General features: G+C 42.6%; 2 protein-coding genes across 2 annotated transcripts in view; one reads left to right on the top strand and one right to left on the bottom strand.

Annotated features, from left to right (window-relative positions):
• Nucleotides 1-4,111: 4,111 nt before the first annotated feature.
• LOC308041620 (alpha-aspartyl dipeptidase-like) lies at nucleotides 4,112-12,027 on the top strand (the record flags this gene model as incomplete). Its single annotated transcript, XM_080346411.1, has 8 exons — nucleotides 4,112-4,212; nucleotides 4,295-4,383; nucleotides 5,578-5,652; nucleotides 6,241-6,320; nucleotides 7,718-7,891; nucleotides 9,383-9,442; nucleotides 11,482-11,564; nucleotides 11,949-12,027. 8 exons carry the CDS (start codon nucleotides 4,112-4,114, stop codon nucleotides 12,025-12,027), a joined length of 741 nt encoding a protein of 246 aa, XP_080202537.1.
• Nucleotides 12,028-18,678: 6,651 nt separating this feature from the next.
• Nucleotides 18,679-24,315, bottom strand: part of LOC308041704 (neurobeachin-like protein 1) — a gene marked incomplete at its 5' end in the record, with an annotated part of 51,727 nt that continues 46,090 nt past the window's right edge. Inside the window, 4 exons of the mRNA XM_080346609.1 lie at nucleotides 18,679-18,929; nucleotides 21,461-21,596; nucleotides 22,277-22,425; nucleotides 23,538-23,699. Coding sequence (XP_080202735.1) covers nucleotides 18,828-18,929; nucleotides 21,461-21,596; nucleotides 22,277-22,425; nucleotides 23,538-23,699 — 549 coding nt within the window. The 3' untranslated portion in view covers nucleotides 18,679-18,827. The remainder of the gene's footprint in view (nucleotides 18,930-21,460; nucleotides 21,597-22,276; nucleotides 22,426-23,537; nucleotides 23,700-24,315) is intronic.

Genomic DNA, 24,315 nt, shown 5'->3' with positions numbered 1-24,315 from the left:
TGTGCAGCCGGGGCTGGGGACGGCACTGGGGGTTCTGTTCTTAACGTTTCCTTCCTTTTTAGCTTTCTCCTTCTAAGGGAAAACACTTCCGATTCTTCTTTGACTCCCCCACCTCCCTCTCCCTGTCTGTGTCCTTTCCCCTCCCCTTTCTCTGGGCTCCCCTTTTTGTTTTCTCCTCTTAGCTCACAGCAACCTCTTTTATTTAGACCACCAAGTTGTTCTTTATGTCAATAACTGCAGGGCAGCCCCCAGAGGAGAAGAGCAGAGGGGACCACCATGCACGGCCTCACCTGCTGCTGCTGGCTCCTGTGCCCACCCCAGCCCCACGCTGAGTCCCTGTGGGGCCGGGGCGCTGCCGCCGGGACACCGGGCAAGAAACTGGAGCGCTCCCTCGGGAACCGGCGGGGCTGGCGGGACAGCGGGAGCGGCCAGAGGAGCCACAGGGAGGATCCAAGGCTGGAACAGCTCTGCTGGGAGGAACGGCTGAGAGAGAGTCCTCAGCACTCGGACAACTCCTGGGAGAGCTTTCCGTCAGAATCTGCATGGTGAAGATTTCAAACACGATTTCATAAAGGAGGGGTTTTTCTTTCCAAGTTGTTTTCTATCATTTTTCAGTGTATACAAGAAGTGATAGCAGCATTCTACAATGGGTATTGATCCAGGGGGTCTCATGGAGACATCTGGACAGGCAGGAGAGCAGTCCAGTGAGGCTGGACATTGTATGGATGACTTATCCTCTCACCCTTCCCAGTCCCACCTGTTCCCTCACCGGCCACCTGGGACTTGGCCTCACCAAGCTGGAGCACAAGTGTGATGGGAGCGGCTGAGGGACCTGGGGGTTCAGCTGGAGAACAGGAGCTGAGGGGAGACCTTCTGAGCTCTGAACTGCCTGAAAGGAGCTTGGACTTTCACGGACTTCTTCCTTTGTCCTTGTCTTGAAAACATCTTAAAGCTACATTTTCAGTCCTCTCAGTGAAGCATACAAAAATTTCAAATGTTCCTTCCACTTACAAGGAAATCTCCCTCATCCCATGAGCCTCAGAATGTTGTCCTGGACATCATTGTAAGTGAATGTGGGGAAAAGATCTAACTCTAGACAGTCGAAACAAATGCCAAGCAGAACTGAGTATCACAAATGGAAAGGACCTCTGAACCTGCAGAGAACAAATGCACACAGAACAGCAATGAAGCAGTCCTTAAAGTGGTCCTGCTCAAACCCTATGGGCCAGGACCCATAGCTCCATCTCCAGCATTCAATGTGCATCAGGTTCATTGTCCCAACCCAAAAGGTGACATCAGCTCATGGGAGTTTTCCAAGTGGATCTCTGAACACACTGGTCCTGGCAATCCTGAGCTAGTCCACCCTTTTTACACCCACACCCTTCGCAGTCCTGCTTCCCCGGAACATCTCACAGGAACTGCCAGTCCCAGCAGCAAAGTTTTACTTCCTTTGAATTCTCCTTGCAAACTAATCTCAACAAAGCTCTAAGAGGCCACGAAAAGGTACCAACTTCAAACACTGCCTTAAACATAAGAAAAAATAGTCTCCTGGCACTAGGAACCTATTAATAACTGTGAATGCAATTAGTCCAACTTCAAGGCTAGCAGCCTGCCTTTGCACTTTCTTTATTCAAAATCATGCTGAGTGTGGGGGCCAGAGCCATACACAGGATTCCAGGTCTGGCTCATGTTTCATCATCCTTTCCTCTCTCTACAGAAAATACATGCACTCTTTTCTTTTTTTCCGTGGCCATGTCATCCTGCAGGCCATCAATCCAGCTCTTGTTCCTCCCCTTCCTGTTGCTGCTGCCCCAGCCCCAGGGGTACGCGTCTCCTTGCTCTGACACTCTGCTTCCCTGCGCTGGCAAGGGGTCCCAGTGTGATGCCATCAGGACAGGCTGCCACCCTAACTGGGAGTATTTAACCTCCCCAACCCAGCCTTTCGCTTTCTCAACACAATCCAGCCTTGCTCCCACTTTCACTTTTCATATCCCTTTGCCTCCACCTTCAGTGATAATCCAAGCGGTGTCCAAGCAAATTCTGAACTGAAATTCTGACAGAAACACAGTTCTATCACTTTCCTTGTCTAGAAGACCAATTATCAAAGGAGTACAGCATGCATTTCCTATTTATCCCCATCCTTAACAAACCTGTTTAGCCCTTGGGCATAGCAGGATGCCAGGCTAGTCTGTAGCTGCCTGGGTCACTTCATTACCTGTATTTTAAGTCCAGGCACTGTATTTCGTTTTTTTTCCCAGTATTTGGGTACTCCAAAATTCAGTACATTTCTGAGAACTTCCCTGCTCAAGTGCTTGTCACCACTTCTCTGAGTGTGGAGAAAGTGACTGTCTGCTCAGTTTCCCAAAGACACACAAGTGCATTCAGCTCCTTCAGAGTGGGTTTCCACCTTCTGGAGTGTCATTGCTATCTACTGTGTCTTGCTGATCTTTGCTAACTCCCACACCTTCCCCAGATTGTCACCGTTTTCTTTGAGTCCATCATGCAATTGCACAAAAAGCTTACCCGTCATGACCCCAGCACAAAGCGATGCTGAGATATGTGCCTGTGCCTATAGACAGCTTACAGTGTCAGGTCAGAGCTGTGCAACCAGCACCTTATTCAACCTTATAGGATGAAAACTGGAAAAACAAGAGGTTAAAGCCAAACGTCAACTGAGTTAACTTATTGCCTGGCATCACCTTAGGAAGAAAAGCACCCACCTAAGAGGCTTACACCATAAATTCAAATACCCTCCCAGGACTAAGATGGCGAACTCATCTACCAGCACCACTGATCACTTCCAAGTCTGGAAGATCATTTGAAGCTTTCAGCACAAAGTTCCACACACCAAAGAAAAACAGAAGTTAAAGCACTTCAAATATTACTTTAAAAACCTCCATACTGAACCACACCAGTGAGCTATCACAATCTAGTACAGCTGTTTTCAGACTTAATTTAGCAAAGTTCCTTCTCTTAAATTGTATTTCAAGCTGTTTTTAAAATGTTTGCCAAATGGCTCCAGGATCTTCACCTTGCAGTTTCAAGTTACTAATGAGCATTACGTTTTCCATCAACATTTGCTTGTAGGGAGATGGTAAAAGACACAAGCATGCTAATTTCTTGATGGCCATTGGACAGCAGCAACTCTTGGTCACTGATGCCCAATTCCAATAAGAAGGACCAAAGACATACCTGACCCACCATGACAGCTACAAACTAAGTCTCATTTTCTTTCTACTTAGAATGAAGCCCCAGCTTCCTTTGACATAGGATGCCAAGCAAGGCCAGAAGGAACAAATGGACTCAAAAACAAAGCAAAGAACACTTACACAACCGGTTGGGGTTGATATGTTGTTTCAGGAGATCAATGGAGCCAAGGCTGACAACAAGACGCCTTCCAAACCAGAAAGAGACCAGTGGGCCATATTTTTCATGAAGGTTCACCAGGAACTCATGCAAACTGCTGCTGGCAATGATGTCTGGCAAGCTGCCATCCCTGAGGAACACAAAGAGGGTGTCTGGTCATGAGCAGCATCCTCTGCCAATGCTGAACTTGATCGGTACGAAGACAGAAAGCACTTACTTTTCATCAGCTGGAGCTAGCCCAGGGATAACTGATGCTTGCCTAGATGCCTAGAGAGGGAAAGGAAATGGATCAACCTCCTTGAATTTAAGATTTTAAGATTAAGCTCTCCAGCAGGAGAGCTGGATTTTCCACATCAATACTGCTGCATAACTTATTAAACAAAAGCTGGATAAGCCACATCTTCAGGCCTCAAACCTACTAAGGCTTCTGAAGCAAATCAATTGTGTGTGCCTGGTCTCACTGGCTAAACCATGATTATAGACCTAGTTGAAAGATCCCTGCGTAAAAATTTTAACGTTCAGGTTTGTGATGTAGATCTTACACCCGGATTTTGCCCTGGACAGCAGCATACGTGCAAAACTCCAAGGTGTGCAGACAACGCCTTTGTAAGCGGGATTCAGCGGGGCGCGCAGAACACGCGGTGTGCCGCAGCCTGCGGCCGGGAACGCCCTGCGCAACAAGCGCTCCCGGGGGCGCCGGCCCGGCCCCACCGCGGCGGGGCAGGAAGGAGCGGGCCGGGCCGGCATGGGGGGCCCGCGGCGCACGCTGCTGGTGTCCGACTCCACCCTGCACGGAGGGGGGTACCTGGGACACTGCCAGCAGCACATCAAGAGCTTCCTGGGCGAGTAAGCGCTGCGGAGGGGCTGCGGGACCCTGCCCGGGCCCCCCCCCGCCGCGCTAAGCGCTCTCTCCCCTTTCTTCTCCCAGGAAGGTGAAGCGGGTGCTGTTCGTTCCCTACGCCCTGCACGACCGAGATGCCTACGCCCGGACCGCCAGGGAGCAGTTTGAAAGCCTGGGTAAGGCTGGAGCGCCCCGGCGCAGAGTCCCGCGGGCAGCTGGCGCGGAAACGGCGCCTTTGCCGAGGGAGCGGCCGTGTCGGGCTCCGGCCGTGCCCGGGACCGGCCTCGCCAGCCGCTCCTGTAAGAGGAGCCGAGGTGGTGAACGCCCCTGGGCGTCAACGCTGCCACAGTCCGTTTTCCTGGGCTCCGAACGGGGGTGGTGCTGCAGAGAGGGGAAGAGGGGTTTGGCCGGCTCTGCTGTAACTGGAGGGACTGCAGCACGGAGCTGGTTGCTGACTTGTGCCTAGAAGTCCATGCTTTAGAGGCCTCCGGAAGAAATCTTGTTGCAAACACTTTGTAACTACTTCAGGGGGGAAGTTTTGGTTCCTAAATACTAAGTGGCATCTTTTTATCCTCCTTAGTCACATAAGGGAATGTTTCTTCCCATGCATCTTAAACCTCTGCTCAAGCCGTGCAGCTACTGGGGTTAAGTGAAGACTATAATGCATTTCAACCAGCCAGATATTTCCATGATGAACAGCAACTGAGCTTTGCTTCGAGCAAAGATCTTTTCAGAGCAGCCTGCAGCAACATCTCCGTCTCATATCTATCACCTTTCAGGATAACTTTGGACCTGTTACTGTAGTAATAAGCAGTACTCACTTCCTTGGGCAGCACACCTTGCTCCTTATCTTGCAGAGGTTGCTGCTATCAGATGTCACATGTACTTTTGGCTCTCCTGGTACTTCCCGCACTTAGTGAACCCCAGCAAGGCAAATCTGTCAAAGCCAGACATTTTAACTGTTACCAAAAAACAAATGACAAAGATCAGATATTTGTAGTAATGCTAGACCAATGATGGCACATCACAGACTCAGAATCAAGCTGAACACTGACAGCTTTTTCCTTCTCATTTTCTAGTGAGCCGGGAATGCTCAGGGGGACTTTGTGCCTCAGGTGGCACCTGCTGAGTGAAGTGCTCTGCTCTTAGGCACTGAGCATGTGTATCCATAAAGCAAAGGTTTGCTTCATAAGCCCTGCACTAACATAGGACATATACAGTTTTGTGGTGTAGAGTTCTCCAAAGTTTCCCTGGTTGTCTGGTGAGACTTTTGTCTTGAGTGGGGTATGGAGAGAAGGCAGAAGGGGTCTGACCATACCACATTCTTCTTCCAAGCTGGAGTGGCAAAAGTGAATACTTTTTCATTTAAGGTTATGGGCTGGACAGCATTCATGAATCCTGTGATCCAGTGGAAGCTGTAAGAAAATCTGAAGCAATATTTATTGGTAAGTTTTACTTTTTGCTCCTTGATGAGGGTTTATAAAGGGCACTGGATTAGTCCTGCTCAGAGCTGGCACTGTAGAGACAACAATGAAAAAGCTGGGCCTAGTGATTACTAGCAACTACAGAAAACAGTGCTTTAATTGGGAACAGTAAGACCCTGAATTTAGTGGTGGGGAGGGAAGCAGGAGAAATTTATCAATGGAACTTCATCTCCAGTAAGTTTCAAGTTATTAATTTGAACAGTACTTCAGGGTTTAAAACATGATCATAGCAGCTGTATGAGCCTTATGAAGTCTGGAAGATGCAGGGCCACTGTGCTTAACCTGAGCAGAGTGCCAATGCCACGCTCCTCGTATTAGAACAGTATCTGCTGCCGAACAGCCAGCGTTGGTGTTCCAAGGACAACTCAGGGCATGAGCCCATGGCCTGCTCAGTGACCATTTGTCTGAAGTTTCTGGTTTTAGTGCTGCTCAGATCAGGATAATAGCCTGAACAGAGCATAGAAATCACTGGGTCTGCCTGGTTTGTAAAGGCTTCAATTAAAACTGTTGGTGAAAGCATGTTAAATAAGCTGGACTCCCTTTCTGCAGGAGGTGGGAACACATTCGGTCTCCTGAAAGCTCTGTATGACCACAGCCTGATACAGGAGATCAGGAAAAGAGTTCTTGAGGTAAAAACTACAGGGTTTGGGCCAAGTCTGAAAGGCAGGATCTCATGTACAAGCTCTTGTTCAGACAAATCCGAGTTGATTCCACATATTTATTTTTAATATACTTCAAATATTGAGCCATCTCATGCAGCCTGACGAACTGAAATCTGTGGCCAAATAAGGCTGTCATTAATCCTTGAAGCCTGAAAAGAAGGTCAGCAATCTGTCTGTCTAGAGCAGTTTCCCACATGTGGAACTGTAGAACCTTAGGATCAACAATGCTGCACAGCACCTCAGAAGGAAGCCCATCAACTTTAAATACTAACAAAGAATTTAATCTATGTCCAGAAACTCTGGTTTTCAGCTTGAGATATCCACTTTGTATCTTGTTAATAGATATAGATGTTTTCAAGTTGCAGGTTGTCTGCTAATAAACCAGCAATAAAGCTGGATCCATACCTGCCTTCTAGACAACACCCTGTTGATGTTGAAAGTGGTGTAATTACCTTGAGTACCTCTTTGACCTGGAATTGAGAGGTACGAGTGCCATTGAGCCCTTCTGGTCAGCAGCCCCGTTCTGGCTGGTGAATCTCATAAGGCACAGCAAAAAGATGCCGTCCATGGCGGAGAACAGAAGCAAGGTGTTCCTCTAGCACTGTGGAACAGCAAATGACTTCAGGCTGATTTATGCAAGTGCAGTATCTGAAAAGGCCAGCTGCCAAGAAGAAAGGTTAGCCAGGCTGTCTTAATATACAGAAGCTCAGTGCCTGTTGTGGGCAGAAACACCATAAAATGTTGGGCCCCCAGTGAAATCTAGATAGGTATTTGGTTATATTCACACCAGTTCTCTCCAGGTAGCTTATTCTTACAAATTGTTTAGCATTATCCATACGCTTGTATGTTTGTGTGGAATCCTTCCAGGTACAGCATAGTACATACTACTACGTACATAGTGCTACGTACATAATAGTAATACCTACAGCGGTCATAGTGCCGGTAAGTTGATGCCGTGGCAACATTGTACTCAGCTTCAGGTGGCCCAGTCTCCTCAGAAGGTAGTTAAAAGCTAGTTCAGATATTTCCTCTAACTGCAATGTAGACAAGTTTCTCCTCTCTTAATAGCAAAGTCTAATATATGCACTGACTACCTTATAAGTTCCCTCTTGTGATGGGGTCACAGAGCTGCAAGTGCAGGACATTCAATAGCTAATTCTCCAGCAATCATGACATATACAAACTATTGCACACTTCAAAAATCTGAATTCTTGTTTGTCTGCTTTTCACTTATGAAGTCAGCAGTGAAGTGAGCTAGAAGTACTAAATCTGATCTGATCGCTGAGTCTCTGAGATTGATGGATGCTATAAAACGTAATTCCTAGTTGCGATACTGCATACTAATCATTGCTTTTGTCTTCCAGGATGGGATTCCTTACGTGGGATCCAGTGCAGGAACCAACGTTGCTACGATCAGCATCAATACTACCAATGACATGCCAATTGTTTATCCACCTTCCCTGCAGGCCCTAGGCTTAGTGCCTTTTAATATTAACCCCCACTACCTGGACCCAGATGTGAAGAGCACTCACATGGGTGTAAGTAAACCATGCCAGAGCTAATGCAGTAACCAGGGTGCAGCGGTGTAACAACAGTCCGAATTTGTGAGGCCTTACAAAGCTATATAACTCTAACAGCTGCTCTCTAGAGCAGCTGGAAATGTGCGTGGGGCAATGCCAGTGAGGCAGTAACATTTTACTCCTCCCTAAAGCTTTCCTGTGAGTGGGAAGAGGAGTTGGCAAGAGTATTAGTGAGGTGGAACAGAGTGTTTCTCACCAATACTTTGCAATGTCTGAAATACTGTTGCTTCATACCTGGTGTGGAATTTGGGGCAGGGCAGGGAGAGAGAAATTTGAAATGTTAAGGTGCAACGCATAGTGTTTCTGGAAAGTTCTGCCATAGTCTGTCTTACCTGCTGCTTCAGAAGACATAACTTAAACATACATTAAGAGGCTTAAATATCTGAAGGACCCATCAGAACAGGGAGGTCTTGAGATTGCATGCAAACCTGTTGTGTGAGAAAATACTCAGGCGCCAGTGTCCCTGCAGAGAGCACCCCCTGTCATGTCCATCACTGAGCACGCGGGTGTGCTGGTGTGGCTGAAAGAAAAACACTTTAACCATCAAGTACAAAGACTGACATCTCCACTCTATGGAGGAGCCGATTATTGAGGAGCCTGCCAGGAGCTAATTCCTTAGGGAAGAGTTTCTATGGTGTGTCTTTTGACAGGCCTAATGCTTGTAATCAAATTTCTTTGTGGGTAGAGGAAGTATTAAGAATTAGGGGACACTAAAGAGATGGAGGATCAGGGTGTGCTTCTAGAATTTAGATTAAGTTATAGGTACTCATTTAATTATCTTAGCTTGTCACTAGATGAGCAGGCAGTCTTTTCCCTATAAAAAGCTTTTGCTGTTTCTCCCGGAGGAGGCTAGAAGCTCTATGCTGTACCAAGTCCCTCCTGTGTTCCTGTGTTTCCTTACCAACAAATCCTTCTGGTTTGATTTAACTACTGTTGCTCAGTTCAGCAGCAAACCCTCAGAAAACACGGCAGAGCTGTTCACAGCAGGAAATTCTTCAGTGCGTTACCTACTTGAGGACAAACCAAGCAGATATGTAATCAGTGGAAATCCATGGGTCACTACCCTCTTTCACGAAGGTGGCATCACAGGCGTTTGCTTCCACCACTGTCCTCAGTGCTCTTGTTCTGAGAGTGATCATGGAGATAGCATTAAAAAAAAATAGAGCTGGATGAATTGAGTGGAAGTAAAATTTAAGGCTTTTCAGGCTAGGGATTGTGTTAGTTCTGTTTGATCAATCTACAGCAATTGCTGCTAGTGAAGAAGGGTAAAATATGTATCTATTAAAGTAAATCCTGCCACTACCTTCAATACATTAGTCTAACGAAAGCATTCTGCTTGAGGGCAAGTGCCTGATTTGTTTAATGTTATGAAATTGCTTCGTGTCATGCTACTTGGAGGGCTCCAAGTCCTACCTTACTGCCTGGGCAGCTAATCTACACTCATTGCAGGAGACAAGAGAGGAAAGAATTCGCCAGTGTCACGAAGAACCAAACACCCCTCCAGTTCTGGTGAGTAGTAGTTCCCAGTCAGGAAGTTCATAGCTGTAGCACAGTAAATATTTTAAATGCATTCTTGCTAGCTTGCAGTGGAGATTTCCCTGCCTGACAAGCCTTACAGAACTGGGGCATGGAAAGCTAAGAGCTTCAACCTTGGGTTTTGCTTACTTGCAGAAGATGTGTTAGAACACATGAAATGCATTCTGCTGATTAAATGTGTGGAGTCCTGTTGCCAAACACATTTTAGGCAGCTCTGATCTTTCCAGTCACTGGCTAGTCATATGGTGTATGTTGGGGGTGATGTGCATGCAGATTGTAAGATACCTCCCCTGAATCTTTTTGCAGATATTCTTAACTTTACATGATGTTTCATTCTCTGTGGGTTCTGAATTTGCTCATTCAGTAGTAATTACAGTACATCTGTCTGGGGAAGTGGGACCTCTGCGTTTCCTGTCCCTGTGCTTCAGCTTGGAGTATAAAGTTTGTGCTCTAACAAACCCAGCTGGCTGGTGCTTGGCCCAAAGTGCATCTAAGAATGGCGGCAGCACAAGTTCAGGGTGTTTCAAAAAGATGGACCCAATCTGAAATCACAACACAAGGTGTTTTGGGGTCTGTTGTTCTGAAACACCCTGTAACTGGTGTAAAAAAAAGAAATAATAACTGTCCCATCCCAACAGATGGGATGATGGATGAGTTAACTCTAGACATGACACGCGCCCTGACTCAACAGATGAGAACAGGTGTGAGTTAACTCTGGGTTAATTCTGTGCGGTTATGTGAAGTGAATGACAGACAATCACCTCCAAGGTCCAATTCAGTTGTGAGTTTTAGTAAAAGTTCTTGTTGGAATATTGGTTACAGCGAATGGTGACTTGGAAAAAGTATAACAGAACTTATCAACACGTTAATAGCGAAAATCCTACTGCAAGCGATATGCTGGCAACCATCAGTAGCTATAATATGAAATTTAACCAAAGATCAACAGCAGAGCTTAAAGATGGTGTTATCCTTATATGTTCAAAAGGGAAAGGGAGAAAGAGAGTACTGAAGGAGAGACAAAGAAATGGGGGTATAGAAAAAAGGAGAGAAGGAAAGAGCAGAGAGAAAGGAAGAAAGAAAAGAGTGAGGGATCCAGTCTCTTACGGCCCCACAGTGTGGATGACAGGACTTGTACGATGATGTGTAGCCTTGGTGTTCCACGGCGAGGATGCTGGGGTCAGGAGCACAGCGTCCTCCAATGTCTGGTTCAGAGTGAGGGTCCTCAGCGTGCTGGTATTGGTGAGGCCAAGCTGGTATTCCCTTCGCTGAGACTGGTAGACTGGTATTCCCTTGGCAAGGCCGAGCTGGTATTCCCCAAACCGTGCTGGTTTAGGTGAGCTTTGTATAGCTCCCAGAGTAGAGGAAAGTCTTGGGGGGAGTCGGGGGGGAAAGTGGTGATTGTGAAAGAGGGACAAGTCTGGACAAGTCCTGGGCCACACTGAGGGTCTACGGCTTGCCCCTTTTGTGTCATGCAGAAATCAGGGGGAAGTGGTGATTGCAAAAGATAAACAAGCTTCAACAAGCCCTGGGCCATGTTAAAGGGTCTCAACTTTTCGCCTTTTTTTGCCAAGCTGGACATATAATGAGATGGGGCTATGTGCCCCCCAGCACATCCTCCATCTCTGGTCGGTCAACCGGCCTGATCTGTGGCTCCTTAGCTCGTCATTGATGTGTAGATCACAGTTCCCCCTGCTCTGAATGTGTCTTCTGGCTGAACTAGTTTTGTCACAATGTTTTCAGCCATGATCCTTATCAATGCTCAACAACTGGAAAAACACATTTTCTTTTTCTCCTTAATGGTTTGTCCTTCTTTAAAAGGGAAAAATAAGCAAGAAAAGCAGCTTCTAAAACAAGATAACTCACCTAAATTTGTCTTGGCAACTTTGTTAGAAATAAATGAGTGAGAAAGTCTTGTTGGTAGTCATGGCGAGCTGCACTAAGACTGCTTGTGACAAGCATTCTAGCCTTTCAAATAGCTTGAAAATAACATTAAATGCTTACACCTACATTAGGGCTTGCGGGAAGGTGCGATGCTGCTAGTGGAAGGAGACAAAGCCACCTTGCAAGGAGTGACAGGAGCACGTCTGTTTTTGAGGTAAATGCTTCATTTGAATTGAAATGGATATCCTCCTTCAGATAGATAGGAAGAGAGACTTCTGTTAGACTCCTTGTCCACGCTGCCTGTTCCTCACATCAGAAATTAATCCCTTGTTTCCCTTTCCCATTCTCTTTTTGAAGGTCAGAGGAATGCCAGTTTGGCCCTAAAGTGTTCAACTCTAGAACACGGGAACTCATGTCTTTAGTCATATGAACGTTTACCAAGAAATCTAATATGTCTTTCCCATGATGCAGGCAAGGAAGAGAGTCAAAACTCTGCATGTTCTGAATAAGGATGCTTTGTTCTGTCCCTCGTAACAGATGGAAGCACAGTTGTCCTAGCTCCTGTTAAAGCTCACAACATGTTTTGTCTCATTTACAGGGGTAAGAAACCAACTGAACATGAGCCTGGAACAGATTTCAGTTTCCTCCTGATCGACAGTAATCTCCAGAATCTGTAGCCTTGCATATTCTGCAGCAAAAGTCACTTTATGGGAATGCAATGAGGAGGAAGCAGAGAGATGCTTCTAGTTCCAGGGTGAGTGGAGAACCTTATCTTCATAAATAAAGATAAATATGCATTAGTGGGCTCTTCTCCCCAACCTAACTCATGTCTTGGACACCTCTACCAGCAAAAAGTCAATTTTTATTGCAATACTTGAGTAATCATAGCTATTCTTAGTCTGAAAGTGTCTGTACATCCATGTATCCACTTTGATTACTTCCCCACCAGAAGAAAGTTATTTCAACACAACCAAGACTGGATAGCAAGTCAGCTCTTCCTGCTGCCCAGCTTTACCTGCCAAATGAAATAATTGTTCCTTTAGTGTACTCCACACCATTGGTTTCATTTTTGCGCTGTTAATAAAGGGAGAAGTTATGCATTGAATTGCTTTTATTTGCTTCAGACTCATGTTAAATAGATACAATACTAATTATGTACAAAAGTGTGCATGTTAAAAATTGTCAGGTTACAAACTTGCAAATCCTAGAAAAGTGCAAAATTTTGAAACATCTTCCACCATGCTGTACAGAAAGAAAATCCATCGTTAGCCAATATACACACTCTTAAAACATACTGATCGAAACAAAATAAGACATATAGTATACTCTTAAAGCACTCAGAAGGGAAAAAGATATTGCACAGAAGACTGTCAGCAAGTTCATTACAGTGCCTGAAGGCTCATTTTGAAAGTAGATATTTACAACACTCCCCACTACCTAACATTTAACTCTTAAAAAAGGCATTTTTTGGCATTTAAAAATCCATTTATAATTGCACAATCTGTAAGAGTTATCAGAAAATATGGTTAACCGCTGCTGTAAGGCCTTTGTTTCCACTCTCTCATTAGCTTTAGTAAAAATCCATCAAGCAAGCTGAGCAGCATCACGGCTTCCACCAAAACAGACTGAAGGGACGCAAATCTTAATGAGCAGCGTTTCTCTAATCTTAGATAAAGCTGCTTCTGTGAAGAGTTGAATCTGAACACGTATCGCAAGTTTTCCTTGATGATTTTTTTCCCCTCGTGGCTTTCTTCAAGCAATAGCTCACAGCTACATATGACTAAAGCAGCACTGTCAGGTGCAACACTAAGTTTATGTTGAAAAGTTACTACTTCAAGGCAAAAAATATGGCTCACCCAAGAGGAAAATACTGACTGAGACAGGAAGCTAAATAAACAAGTGGCCTGTAAATTCAGTTAGATCTCTGATATATATGGCTGGATGTTTTATATTTCAATCTCAAAACACCTTAGCAGCTTTAAACCATAATCTTTACTGACAATCATGCTTCTGGGACAGAAGACATGTTTTAAAATTGTGTCTGTGCTGAGTATAATCACAGACCTAAGCTCCTGCCAAACTTCCCAGCCCAGCAGATGAAAATAAAAAGAATACACAACTGGAGGAACGCTCTCCTGACGAAAAGCAGCGCAACATCTATTTTATGTGTGCTATTTGGGTAAATGGTAACTAAAAGAAACACACACCAGTTTTCTTCCACAGATGCACAGTGAAAAGTTGAATTGAAACCAAAGGGTACCTTTGAATTAACGCTACAAGCAGTTCCTCACACCTGGGGTGTTCAAGCCTGCCGTAAGATGAGCAGCACTCGGCTCAGGCTCTGCACAACATGCTGTGCTGCCTTCGGAGGCGTTTCTGCATTCAGGCATCTGATGGCTATTTTAAACTGTAGCTTTTCAGAAAACCCTTGCTTCCTATGACAGTATGTGCTAACAATGGCAATCAGTAATAAGAAGGAGAATGTGGCTCCTTGGGATGTAAGGAAAGACATCTTCCCAATGCTTCAGTTGAGTCTAACGTTGGTGTACAGTGAACCCAGATGCATATGACTGCGCAAAAACTATTTCCGCCAAAGGAGACCGCTAACAAGTGTCTTTACAGCTGGAACTGACACAGTCTTTTAAACCAAAAAGCATGAAAAGCTCATTCTAGAAAGCACTGAAGCACATGCTTGAATTTCCACCCAATTAAATATAACCCTATGTTGTGCTTTCATCTAAGAATATTTAATATATCAGGCCTTAGGTTCACATTAGGATATGCGTTCATATGTTGTTTTTTCAAATAGATTCCTTGACAGGAAATAAAGTATTCACAGCACGTAGCCTCAGCATCTAAGCTAGCTATCAAGGGGCCACTAGCGGCGGAACAGAGGAGTCCCTTCAGGTGACAACACAGAGCATGTGTCTACACAGACTCAATGCAGGAACAGAAGGGCTGACATCTATTCTACTGCCCTCCCTAGCTCTAAAGCTCCCTACCATACCATAATTCCTATAGAGATACACATTTTCAACTAAATACAGATACACAGTAAAAGTTCGGTGAAGCATCTGGCTGCTGTGCATGTATTTTGTAATGATTTTGTTAACCGAGATTGGGAAAGACAGAGGAAACACGGAGGAGGGGGCCATGGTGTAGGGAAGTGAGCCTTACAGCTCCCATTGATTAGGGCACGAGTTAAAAGACCTACCTAATTATTGTGCATTACAAATAAATTCATAATTCCTGCAGACTACCTTAAAGCAGACTGATGTAGGACTGTTATCAGTTCCATATAGAATTTTTACAGTGCAGAAACTCAGTTCTTTGCACTTAAAGGACACAGAAATACAACTTTAAAGAGGATCCTTATGAAGCAGCCAATTGACTAGACTATTTAAAGCCTGTAAAGACTTTGATAAACCTCTTTTGTGATAACATTCGTGATCTAAGGTATAACAGCGGGAAAAATGTTTCTTTATATCAATGCTGCAGATTAGCAAAGCAACTGTAATGTGTGTGTGTTAGTGCCTTTTCTTCTTTTCTTTTTAAAACAAAACAGGCTTCCTAAAACCTGATTTCCACAATGTGTATTAACCATGAAGAGAAGTGCAGTTAGTTTAAGATTGGGAATATTATTTTTTTGTTGGTGTTGGTAAAGTACATGGATAATAGAAAAGCTGGTTTTTAGATATCCTATTAGTGAGTATTAGATAACAAGTAAATTGATATAGGATAATTTGCTTAAGTCAGATGCTAACTTGAACAGCAAATATTCTGCTTTCTGAATGCTCCTGTAGTAGAAAAACTGCACAGACTAGATAAGATTCTTCACTATAGATGAAAAGACAACTAAAATACTACCAAGAATTACAAGTGAATTGATAAAGAGAAATTTAACAAACATTTTACTTGAAATAAAGGAGAGATGTCTTCTAAATATCATCCTTTGGTATGCAAGTTCAGAACTGTGCTAGGGAGAAGTGACTCAATGCTGCAAGCTACTTGTTCTCATCTATATGCAGCTATGAAAAGAGTCAGTTTGCAGTTTCTTTTAGATATCCATATTTACACTCCTACTTGCTCAGCTTTGAATGTAAGCATATCTTCAGCTTTTATAAATATCATTAGGGTTGTTCCAAAGAGTAAAAGAAAGAAGATACCACCAAGAAGATCTTGACAAGTGTAGTGTTAGGAAACAACTGTCGCTTCAGACTATTTTATTCTGAATTCCCAATCAGAATGCTCTCATCTCACAGCTTTAATTTTTACAATTAAATAAATCTTGTTTCAAAAGCAAAGGAAAATCTTATTTCACCAATCCTACATGAAAAACAAAATGTGATCCTAAGTTTTACTGACTTGAGGAAATCAAAGAATTATGAAAGTCAGTTCACTAATTCACAGTGCACTGCACAACAGACTGCAATTCAACCAACGTGAACAGCTGATCAGAAAAAATCACCTTCTACTTTTAAAAAGACTTACACAAATACGTTAAAACCGAAAGAAACAACACACCAGCTGACGCTCACATTGACCACCTATATCTTTCAATTAGAGCTGGGTTTAGGTAAAAGCAAAGTGCAGACCTTCAGACCTACAGGGGTCTTTCCAGCAAGGCTCTGGCAAGAGCTGGTGTGCACCTCCCATCCTCAAGGACCAGATAACACATCAAAAGGCGATGGCTGTCGCTGTTGTGCGTAGAGCACGAGGCAGCTCCGAGCTCACCCGTCCCCTCTTCATTCCACTGCATCGTGCAGAGCACAAACCAGGCTCAAGTCTGAGCCTGAGAACTCTCCACATTCAAACCCATCCCAGATATTGGTGAAGACCACCTAATGCTTGTGATGCACTAAAATGACGGTATTCAAATGTCAAAGCTCTTCACCATTAACTCTTTCATCCCCAATTATTGCAACTACATGATATTTTACTTAAACTGACAGAGTGTATTCAGTATTCTTTAACATTAAACTACTAACAACATTAATTCAACTGTTGTATAAACATACCTAAACCACTGTAGGACGTTTTCAAACCCTCTCTGTGCAAGTCACAAAAAAACCCTGATGCTCTCACCAAACCTGTCTCCTCAGTTTTTCCACTTGATTCTACCAGCCTGAAACATCATCATTTCCTGCCCCCTTCCCCTGCAAGTAAACACTTAAACTCATCTATGCGTTTAAATAGAACATATATGCATTCTTATAAAAGCCACCAACTCAATGCCCCAAATGAGTTGTTTTCAGCTTCCCATAATACAGGAAAGTCTCAGAGCTGAACTGAAATTCTTCTCAACTGCTCCCGAAAGAGCTTCCCTGAAATTCTTTCTTCATGAAATCAAAATGGACAGACATACGTCACATTCTCATATACACACTTAATACTTTCATAGTATCCTTAGTATTCTTACTGGATAGGTAATTGATTAAAAATAGTATTTTTCACTTCTCTATAGCTTATTTGAAAATAGGGGATGTGGGTTTTTTTACGTACATCGAGCCTCAAAATAACCACACCACTCTGTTTCTTGAAACTTAATGCTCTCTTGTCAAGTGACTCAGAGAAATAATTCTTATTTTCTCCTAACCTTCCAGACAATCCAGTCTCTCACAGTGATTAATCAGAATATTGCAACTATGCATAGACCCCACTTGCTCACTAGTCTGATTTATTATCTCATTTAGAAAAGTTAAGAAGCAGCAATGCAACTTTCTTTACACAGCAGAGTAATCAGTCATTAAGAGGGATTTCTTTTTTCCAGTAAAGAAATTGAGGAGAAGAAAACAGTTTGAATGAGACTAACAGAACTTGTGAAGGTTCTCCTTTTGCTGGGTAAGGAGGTATTACTATTTCTACAAAATTAATAAATATTGTGCTAAAAGTTAATGAAATGAGATTATACCCTATGGAGTTCCTCAGGTAGTTCAACAGCTCCCCAGACACAGGGAGTATCTGGTAACATTTATAGGAGATACAACACACATTCATTTCCATAAATAAATAAAAATGACAAGAAAAGTGATGGTGGGGGAAGAAAGCAATAGCCAAAAGGACACATACTAGCCAACAATCACTTATAGTTTTGTCTTATATCTATATGCCCCTTACCCCATGATATTTTCTCCTCTTAACAGACATACATACATGTATATACATATATACACACAAACATACACACATCTATACACATGCACACATACGTTCGTACGCCGATCCAAAAATTCCTATTTTTCCCTCAGTACTAGGGTTTTCTAACAGTATAGGGTTTATCATTGTAATCAACATTATAAAAATGTCAGAACGACAAGGAAATACACACCCTTCTATCACGATGTATTGCTAAACCAAAAAACCCACCAGTAATGGCTTCTCCAAAATACACCATAAAATCCATAGCTATTTTGTTGGATATAGCGCACATAAGGATCTGATATTTTCTTTTCCCATGTCTTAAACACATCTTGAAAATGGATACGTTATCTGTTGCCCTGCTTTGTTTTACAGAAAAAAATATATGGCTAACAACTAGTTTGCTGAACATCAGGCCAAGAAACAAAAAGGTGCCATTTAACTAAATTGTGCTGCAATGCTGTCAAAATGATTTTGCAGTGGAAATTCATCTTTTGTTGGTCCGAGTTGCCTTACTAATGAAGCAGATTGATCTTTGACCAATATAGATACTGATTATTTCTCTGTATTTTTCAAGATATTACATATATTACGGTATTTCTTGGTGTATTTCTTAGTCTAGTTAACAATATAAATAATTTTCAGCAGCAAGTATTTCCTACCTCCTTTAGCTCCTTTACCACCTTCAACTCCTTTGAAGTTATTCATGTCTGTGCTTTAACCAATTTCTGATAATCAAGTAGTGCAACACAGGTGTTCCTTGAAGAACAGCCTAAGACTGGAGCTACAAAAAAGATAGCAATAGCCATTTACAGGAACAAATTGCAATACATTGTTCATTGGGCTAAAAACATATTGAAAAGGTTGTAATGTCACCTATCTCAATTCTGAATCTGACCACTGCAACTGCCAGAATTTTAATTTACTGCTGGGGAATTACAATGCTGTCAAAGCAAAGCCAAATACCCTCTTTGTGATCAAGGAACATCTGACCCTATGCAGCTTTACATCAAATGCTACTTATCTTAAATTCAATTAGCAAGCTTGGGTTTGAAGGTTTGGGTGTCTTTGTTTTTGTTTTATTTTCTTTCATTTTATTCCTGAAACACAGTTATAGCAGCCATTTAGAGAGGGATTGTGCTGTGAGCAAGTCAACACCGTTAAGGAAAAATATGCAAGCAAGCTAACTTGCATGAGTACATATGCTTATTACTGTACCTCTACCATTGGTTCATCTTCAACAGATTTAAGAGTCAAGCCCCTGAAAGTTGAGATACACATTTAAAGTGACCAAAAGATTAGACATGTTTCTGGAATCCACAAGAGAAGGTAGCAGCAATCACTTGCAATCTTGAGTGTTATATTCAGTCTCTCCTGATGAAATCTGGCTGAGCCGTTTGCTTGATCCCCACAGCTTTCGGGAAAGCTGACCTGAGCGCATCTGTTTAAAAGTAATTCAGAGAAACAAAAGGAGGGGGAAGGGATAAGGTGGATAAATTAAAAAGGAATTCAGACACTGATTCTGGTGAAATGCAGGCACTACAATGTACTGCATAAACAAAATTAGACCAACAAAAATTATTTGAAAACAAACCAAAAGTTACACTTAGGGATGATTCTTGGGACTGACAAAAAACAACAGACAAAACACTGATCAAAGTCTTCTCTGGTTTTGAACGGTTAAAGGGTTATTACCAAGTAATGCAGACTTGTTACTTATCCTACTTCAAATCGCTTAGAAACAGTGTTTCAATTGCTATTTTGATAGGAAGGAAAAGAGGTGAATGTGAAGCAAAAAAGAACCAAAGTAGAAGAAAGGACGTTTTATTTTAGAGATTTCAAACAGAAATTGCTAGAAGTGAAAAGGAAAAGATAAGCAAAATGCAAGGCAGTGACAGCAGAATGGAGGAAAGAGAGAAAGGTTATCTCCTGGTGTCAGATTTATACAGTCTTCCAAAGATCCTGGGTGAAGTGCCCAGAGTAAAATTTAAACCAGAAGTAATTCATATTGAGTAAGTATACAGAAGTATAGACAGATAACAAGCAACCAGAGGCCACGTTAAATCCAGCATCTGGTAGGTTTGCCATCTGTCAACAATTTGTAAGAAACTGTTTTAATTTCTTTCTTAAATATAAGGCTTAAGATTGGCCAGTAGCGATTAGCCTGGCAGCTAATTAGGTTGTGAAATCTCTCACAGTTCAACAAACAAGGTGCGTGTCTGAAGAGCGCAGCTTTGAGAACAGCTCCCAGCACTCGGAACTACAAGTTAAGCTTGCTCAACAACGGTGTCATTGCAGCAGCAGCCTGCTAGAAAAGGCACAGGCATCGGCACGGGCGGGTGAGCATCCCCCAGACCGTGCAGCATCCCAAACAGCCACGTCATTGTTAAAAATACAGTGACATTTGTTGTACTTCACTTCGTACTGGATACTGTCAATGCAGAAACACTAAAGGCCAATCTTAATACCAAGCAGCATTTCACCGTATGCACAATAAAGTTGGTCTCTCCCTTTATCCCAAGGATCAGTATCACCACAAAAAGCCAGAACTACAACACTGTCTTCTGTATAAGGATAAAATTCTAGAAATTAATATATTCCTTCCAAACTACAAATAATTCAAAGAAATACCCCACATACATATGCTTTTCAAATATATTGATTGATGGCATTATAGAAAACTAGAAAATCTGGGACATAATGTTGTTCCTTAAAAAAAAAATCTATTCACATAGATATTAAGCTTGCAGATCATCTGAATTATAAACAGATTATCCTGAAAAAAAAATTCATATAAGGAATCCAGTCTTTGGAACAACACTTTCTCCATAGTTAGAAAAATAGATGTGATTAACAGCTGAAAGAAAAAAAGCCTCCGGTCTAATGATATACATACATTTCAGCCTACAAAAGATCTTTGCTAAGGAACAGGATGCTGAGAAATGACAGTGACATTAAAACTGTCATTACAAACGTATGTTTAACCCCATCAGAAGCACCTCTCTGTCAATTGTGCAGTAGGACAAAGTCCAGCTGCAGGTCAGTGGGAACCTCCCTCCCCATCCGCTGCAAACAAAGTCAGGCTAACACTGTGGGAAGCCTGGTTCAAATATAAAACCATGTATCTCCTAGCTAAAACACTTTAAACTACCAGCAAATAAAGTCGCTCTGTTTTCACAATTAAAATATAAAATTAAATTAAGACACTTTTCTGGCATTTACTAAAGGCCATGCAAAAGTGGTAATCACATGTTCAAATAAATACACTGCAGCACAATGGAGATTGGGTTATAAAGAGAAGCAGGTTTAAACTAACCCAAGTACTTTGAAAATCATGACAAGAAGTACTTAAAGCAAAATCGTTCTGCACAAGCAAAATTGGGCACAGCTATTTGACAGATGGATGCTCTGTATTTGATATTGCATACGCAGTACCAGTACCAACAAGTTTCTATTCACCATATGGAGCACAGAGCATATCGGAAACCTACACAAGTGATTCTTTGTGCACTGTAATCAGAGACTCTGAACAGAAAGCAGTAATATTTTTTTCCCCAGTGTCAATCAATGCGTATCAAAAGATCTGACAGAAAGCATGAGAAATAAAGTAGCTTGCTCTCTTTCGCTTCCAGTTTTCCAGTTTTCTTCTGGAAAATTATTTCATCAAGAAGTGACTGACAACACTATCACGTTCAGAAAAAGTTAGCTACTATGACTTTGCTTATTCAGATGCGAGTGATAAGGTTTGCAAGTTAGTCCAGCTGAGCTTCCCATCTGTGATCCCTATAAACCTTTGATTCTTAATGAGAAATTTCAGTAGAGCAGTCTCAATAGTTATTTTTTTCCCACTGAAAACTGAAACTTGCTCTTAAATTTACCCTGCCATAGAGGAGACCTCTTGCTCAACTGGAAAGCAGATATAAGTGAGCTTCCCACTGTTCGGTAGAAAAAGTTCTTGATGGTGGGTTTTACCTCTGCGGGCTTGCCAACACCAACGATAATCAACTTGCCGTCCTCCAAGCCAACAAGGATGTGGCTGTACTCTTTGGTGACAGAAATGCAGTGAATTGGCAGTCGCATGGCTAAGGGGGAGATGCTCAGGCTCAGGCTGCAATGATCAAAAACCACAGAGACAAAGCTCATCACGTATGTGTTTGCACATATGGCAAAGAATCACACTGCAGTTGAAATTGTTGTCTGTGGGATGCACTATAAAACACAGCTTCTCGATATCCGGTTCGCTATTTCAATTATTGTAAACTGCTACGGAACGACCTAGTCATACTCCAGAATGGAGTTCAAATAACAAGAACAGGCATAGATGTGTCAGTAAATTAAGATGTTTTCACTGAAGAACAGTAACATTACCCCCACAACTGCCTAAACAACAAAGATCTCTCCAATTCTGAGGAGCAATGGAGCTCTACAGAGTGCAGCAGTAAGGAGAGTTTGAAACTCAGTGCAGAACCACATGAGACGTGATCCTGCAATTGCTGAGCTCCCAGTGACTAATCAGACATGGGGACAATCACAGCTCGCAGATGTCAGACACAGCTCTTCCCGAATTCTGTCAGTTCTAGGTGCATAATTGGGACAAATGCCTGGTATAACCTCCCATTTTTCTTTTCTCCTTATCTTAGTTCCCCCATAGAAGAGTTCTTTCAGGAATACAGAAAAAAGCAATGGTTACCACCTACAGCACCAAGCAAAGCCCACGTTACACAGCCATTTCTCAATAAATCTTTATATTTGCATCTCGATAATAAACTGCTGATGGTGGTACACTACCTGTAGAGATCCCGTATGGAAAGAAATCCCTGTAAGCTGCCCATCACTATATACTCGCCAGTCACACACATATCTGACACTTCCTCCTTCAGAGTCTCAGAACCCAAATATTTTCCATTGACAGAATAGAGATGTAATGCATTCTTATCCTGAAAAGATCAAAAAGGATCCAGTCAGTTCTCTGTGACATTTAAGATTGTATTATTTGTGTCTTTAGCTCACTAACAGGAGCTAACTTGGGTAATAACCCACAGATAATACTGATGACAACAGTTTCCTTGTCGAATGATACAGGACTACCGAGCCTATACGCAATGTGTATGTACACCAGGTTCTGTATGGAAATTTTTGAAGTCATTTCTCATCACCTGTTGATGTAACATGGTATCGTCTTACCTATCCATCTAATCAATTCCAAATTTTCTAAAAACATTCATGGATTTAATGGACATGTCCCTATTTTATAAGGGTTTTTATTAAGGAAGAAGAAAGGAAAAGAGCACTCTTATTGTCAGCCCCACTGCCACTCTCCCTCCTCCAACCCAAACTGAAAAGCAGGAGGAAATAGGTATATTTCCCCAGAGCTAGATCTAGAAGTATTTTCTGGACAAGGCAATGAATTACTGATTGATTAAAGACATAGCTAACGTGACCACCTGAAGTTCTTTCAGCCTGACAATACCTTGGTCTCTTCTGTCCCCATCTTCCCATAGCAGCTAGCATGCCTACGTCCAATAAACTTGTCTTCAAGAAATTTTCCATGTTCATAGAAATCCTAACACCTCTACCCTTATTAAAGCAACTACACAGCTACTCAATGGACAGAATAAGCTACACTGTGAACCTTAGAGCTCTCCCTCTAAAACTAAAAAACCTCAGTGTCTTCACTGGGCATCTTACACCCCAAACCTACTGCTCCCCTTGCAAACTTCAGTTTCTGTGCACAGTGGAACTTGTTTCCCCCAGTTTTCAACTTCAAAGCAGCTCTCCCACGAAGATTCATTGGGACATGCTTGGGCATCTTCCTTGCAAGTATTGGGAGATTTTAATGAAACTTACAGGTGCACAGTGTGTCTGTGACTTAAGCTTTAATCCAATTTCACTCACACAGACTAGCAAAATAAAAAAAAAAAAAAAATATGGAAAAAGACACAGGATGCTCAAAAAGTCTTATTACTTTAGAAAAGAAGGATAAAGTTAACAACATTTATGACTAATGTCTTCAGAGAAAGAGAGAGAGGTATGCCATGAACCTAAGTACCTTAAGAGTAGTCTTTCCTTCTATGCTGGTGTGGACTACTATGTGGCCTTCCCAGGACACAGCCAGATTGGGAACAGTCAGCAGGAGAGAACTCTCACAAGGTGGTCGCAAAGTCCTCACGTACTGACCTTTCCGAATAGTGTGGACAATAACAGTTCCATCCTGCAGTCAAATTTAGGTAAGTTGTTACTCAGCAGGTAAGTTACCGCAACACACAGAAAGAATATTTAAATAGAGAGGGAATATTATGAAAGCACTTAAATCCTTAACTGGAGATCGAGATTCCTGAGCATTAGGAACGCTACACAAAGAAACCTTCCCCTCAAGGCAACGTACTACAGGCACATGAAAAATAAATGCAAATAGGGCAATAGGGGAAGGACAGACAGCAAATCAGCCCTTTCACAGGTCACATATATGAGTAAGAATTAAGTGCAGGATAGAGTTCAGCAGCCTGCCAGAGTCATACAGTAAAATAGAATCCCAGAATCACAGAATGTCAGGGATCAGAAGGGACCTCAAAAGATCATCTAGTTGAATCCCCCCGCCGGAGCAGGAACACTTACATGAGGTTACACAGGAAGGTGTCCAGGCAGGCTGGAATGTCTGCACAGAAGGAGACTCCACAACCCCCCTGGGCAGCCTGGGCCAGGCTCTGACACCCTCACCAGGAACAAGTTTCTTCTCAAATTTAAGTGGAACCTCTTGTGTTCCAGTTTGTACCCATTAACCCTTGTCCTACCATTTGTTGTCACCGAGAAGAGCCTGGCTCCATCCT

Source organism: Nesoenas mayeri, assembly GCF_963082525.1.
Source record: "Nesoenas mayeri genome assembly, chromosome: 6".
Lineage (NCBI taxonomy): Eukaryota > Metazoa > Chordata > Aves > Columbiformes > Columbidae > Nesoenas > Nesoenas mayeri.
This window is presented reverse-complemented; position numbering and strand designations above follow the sequence as displayed.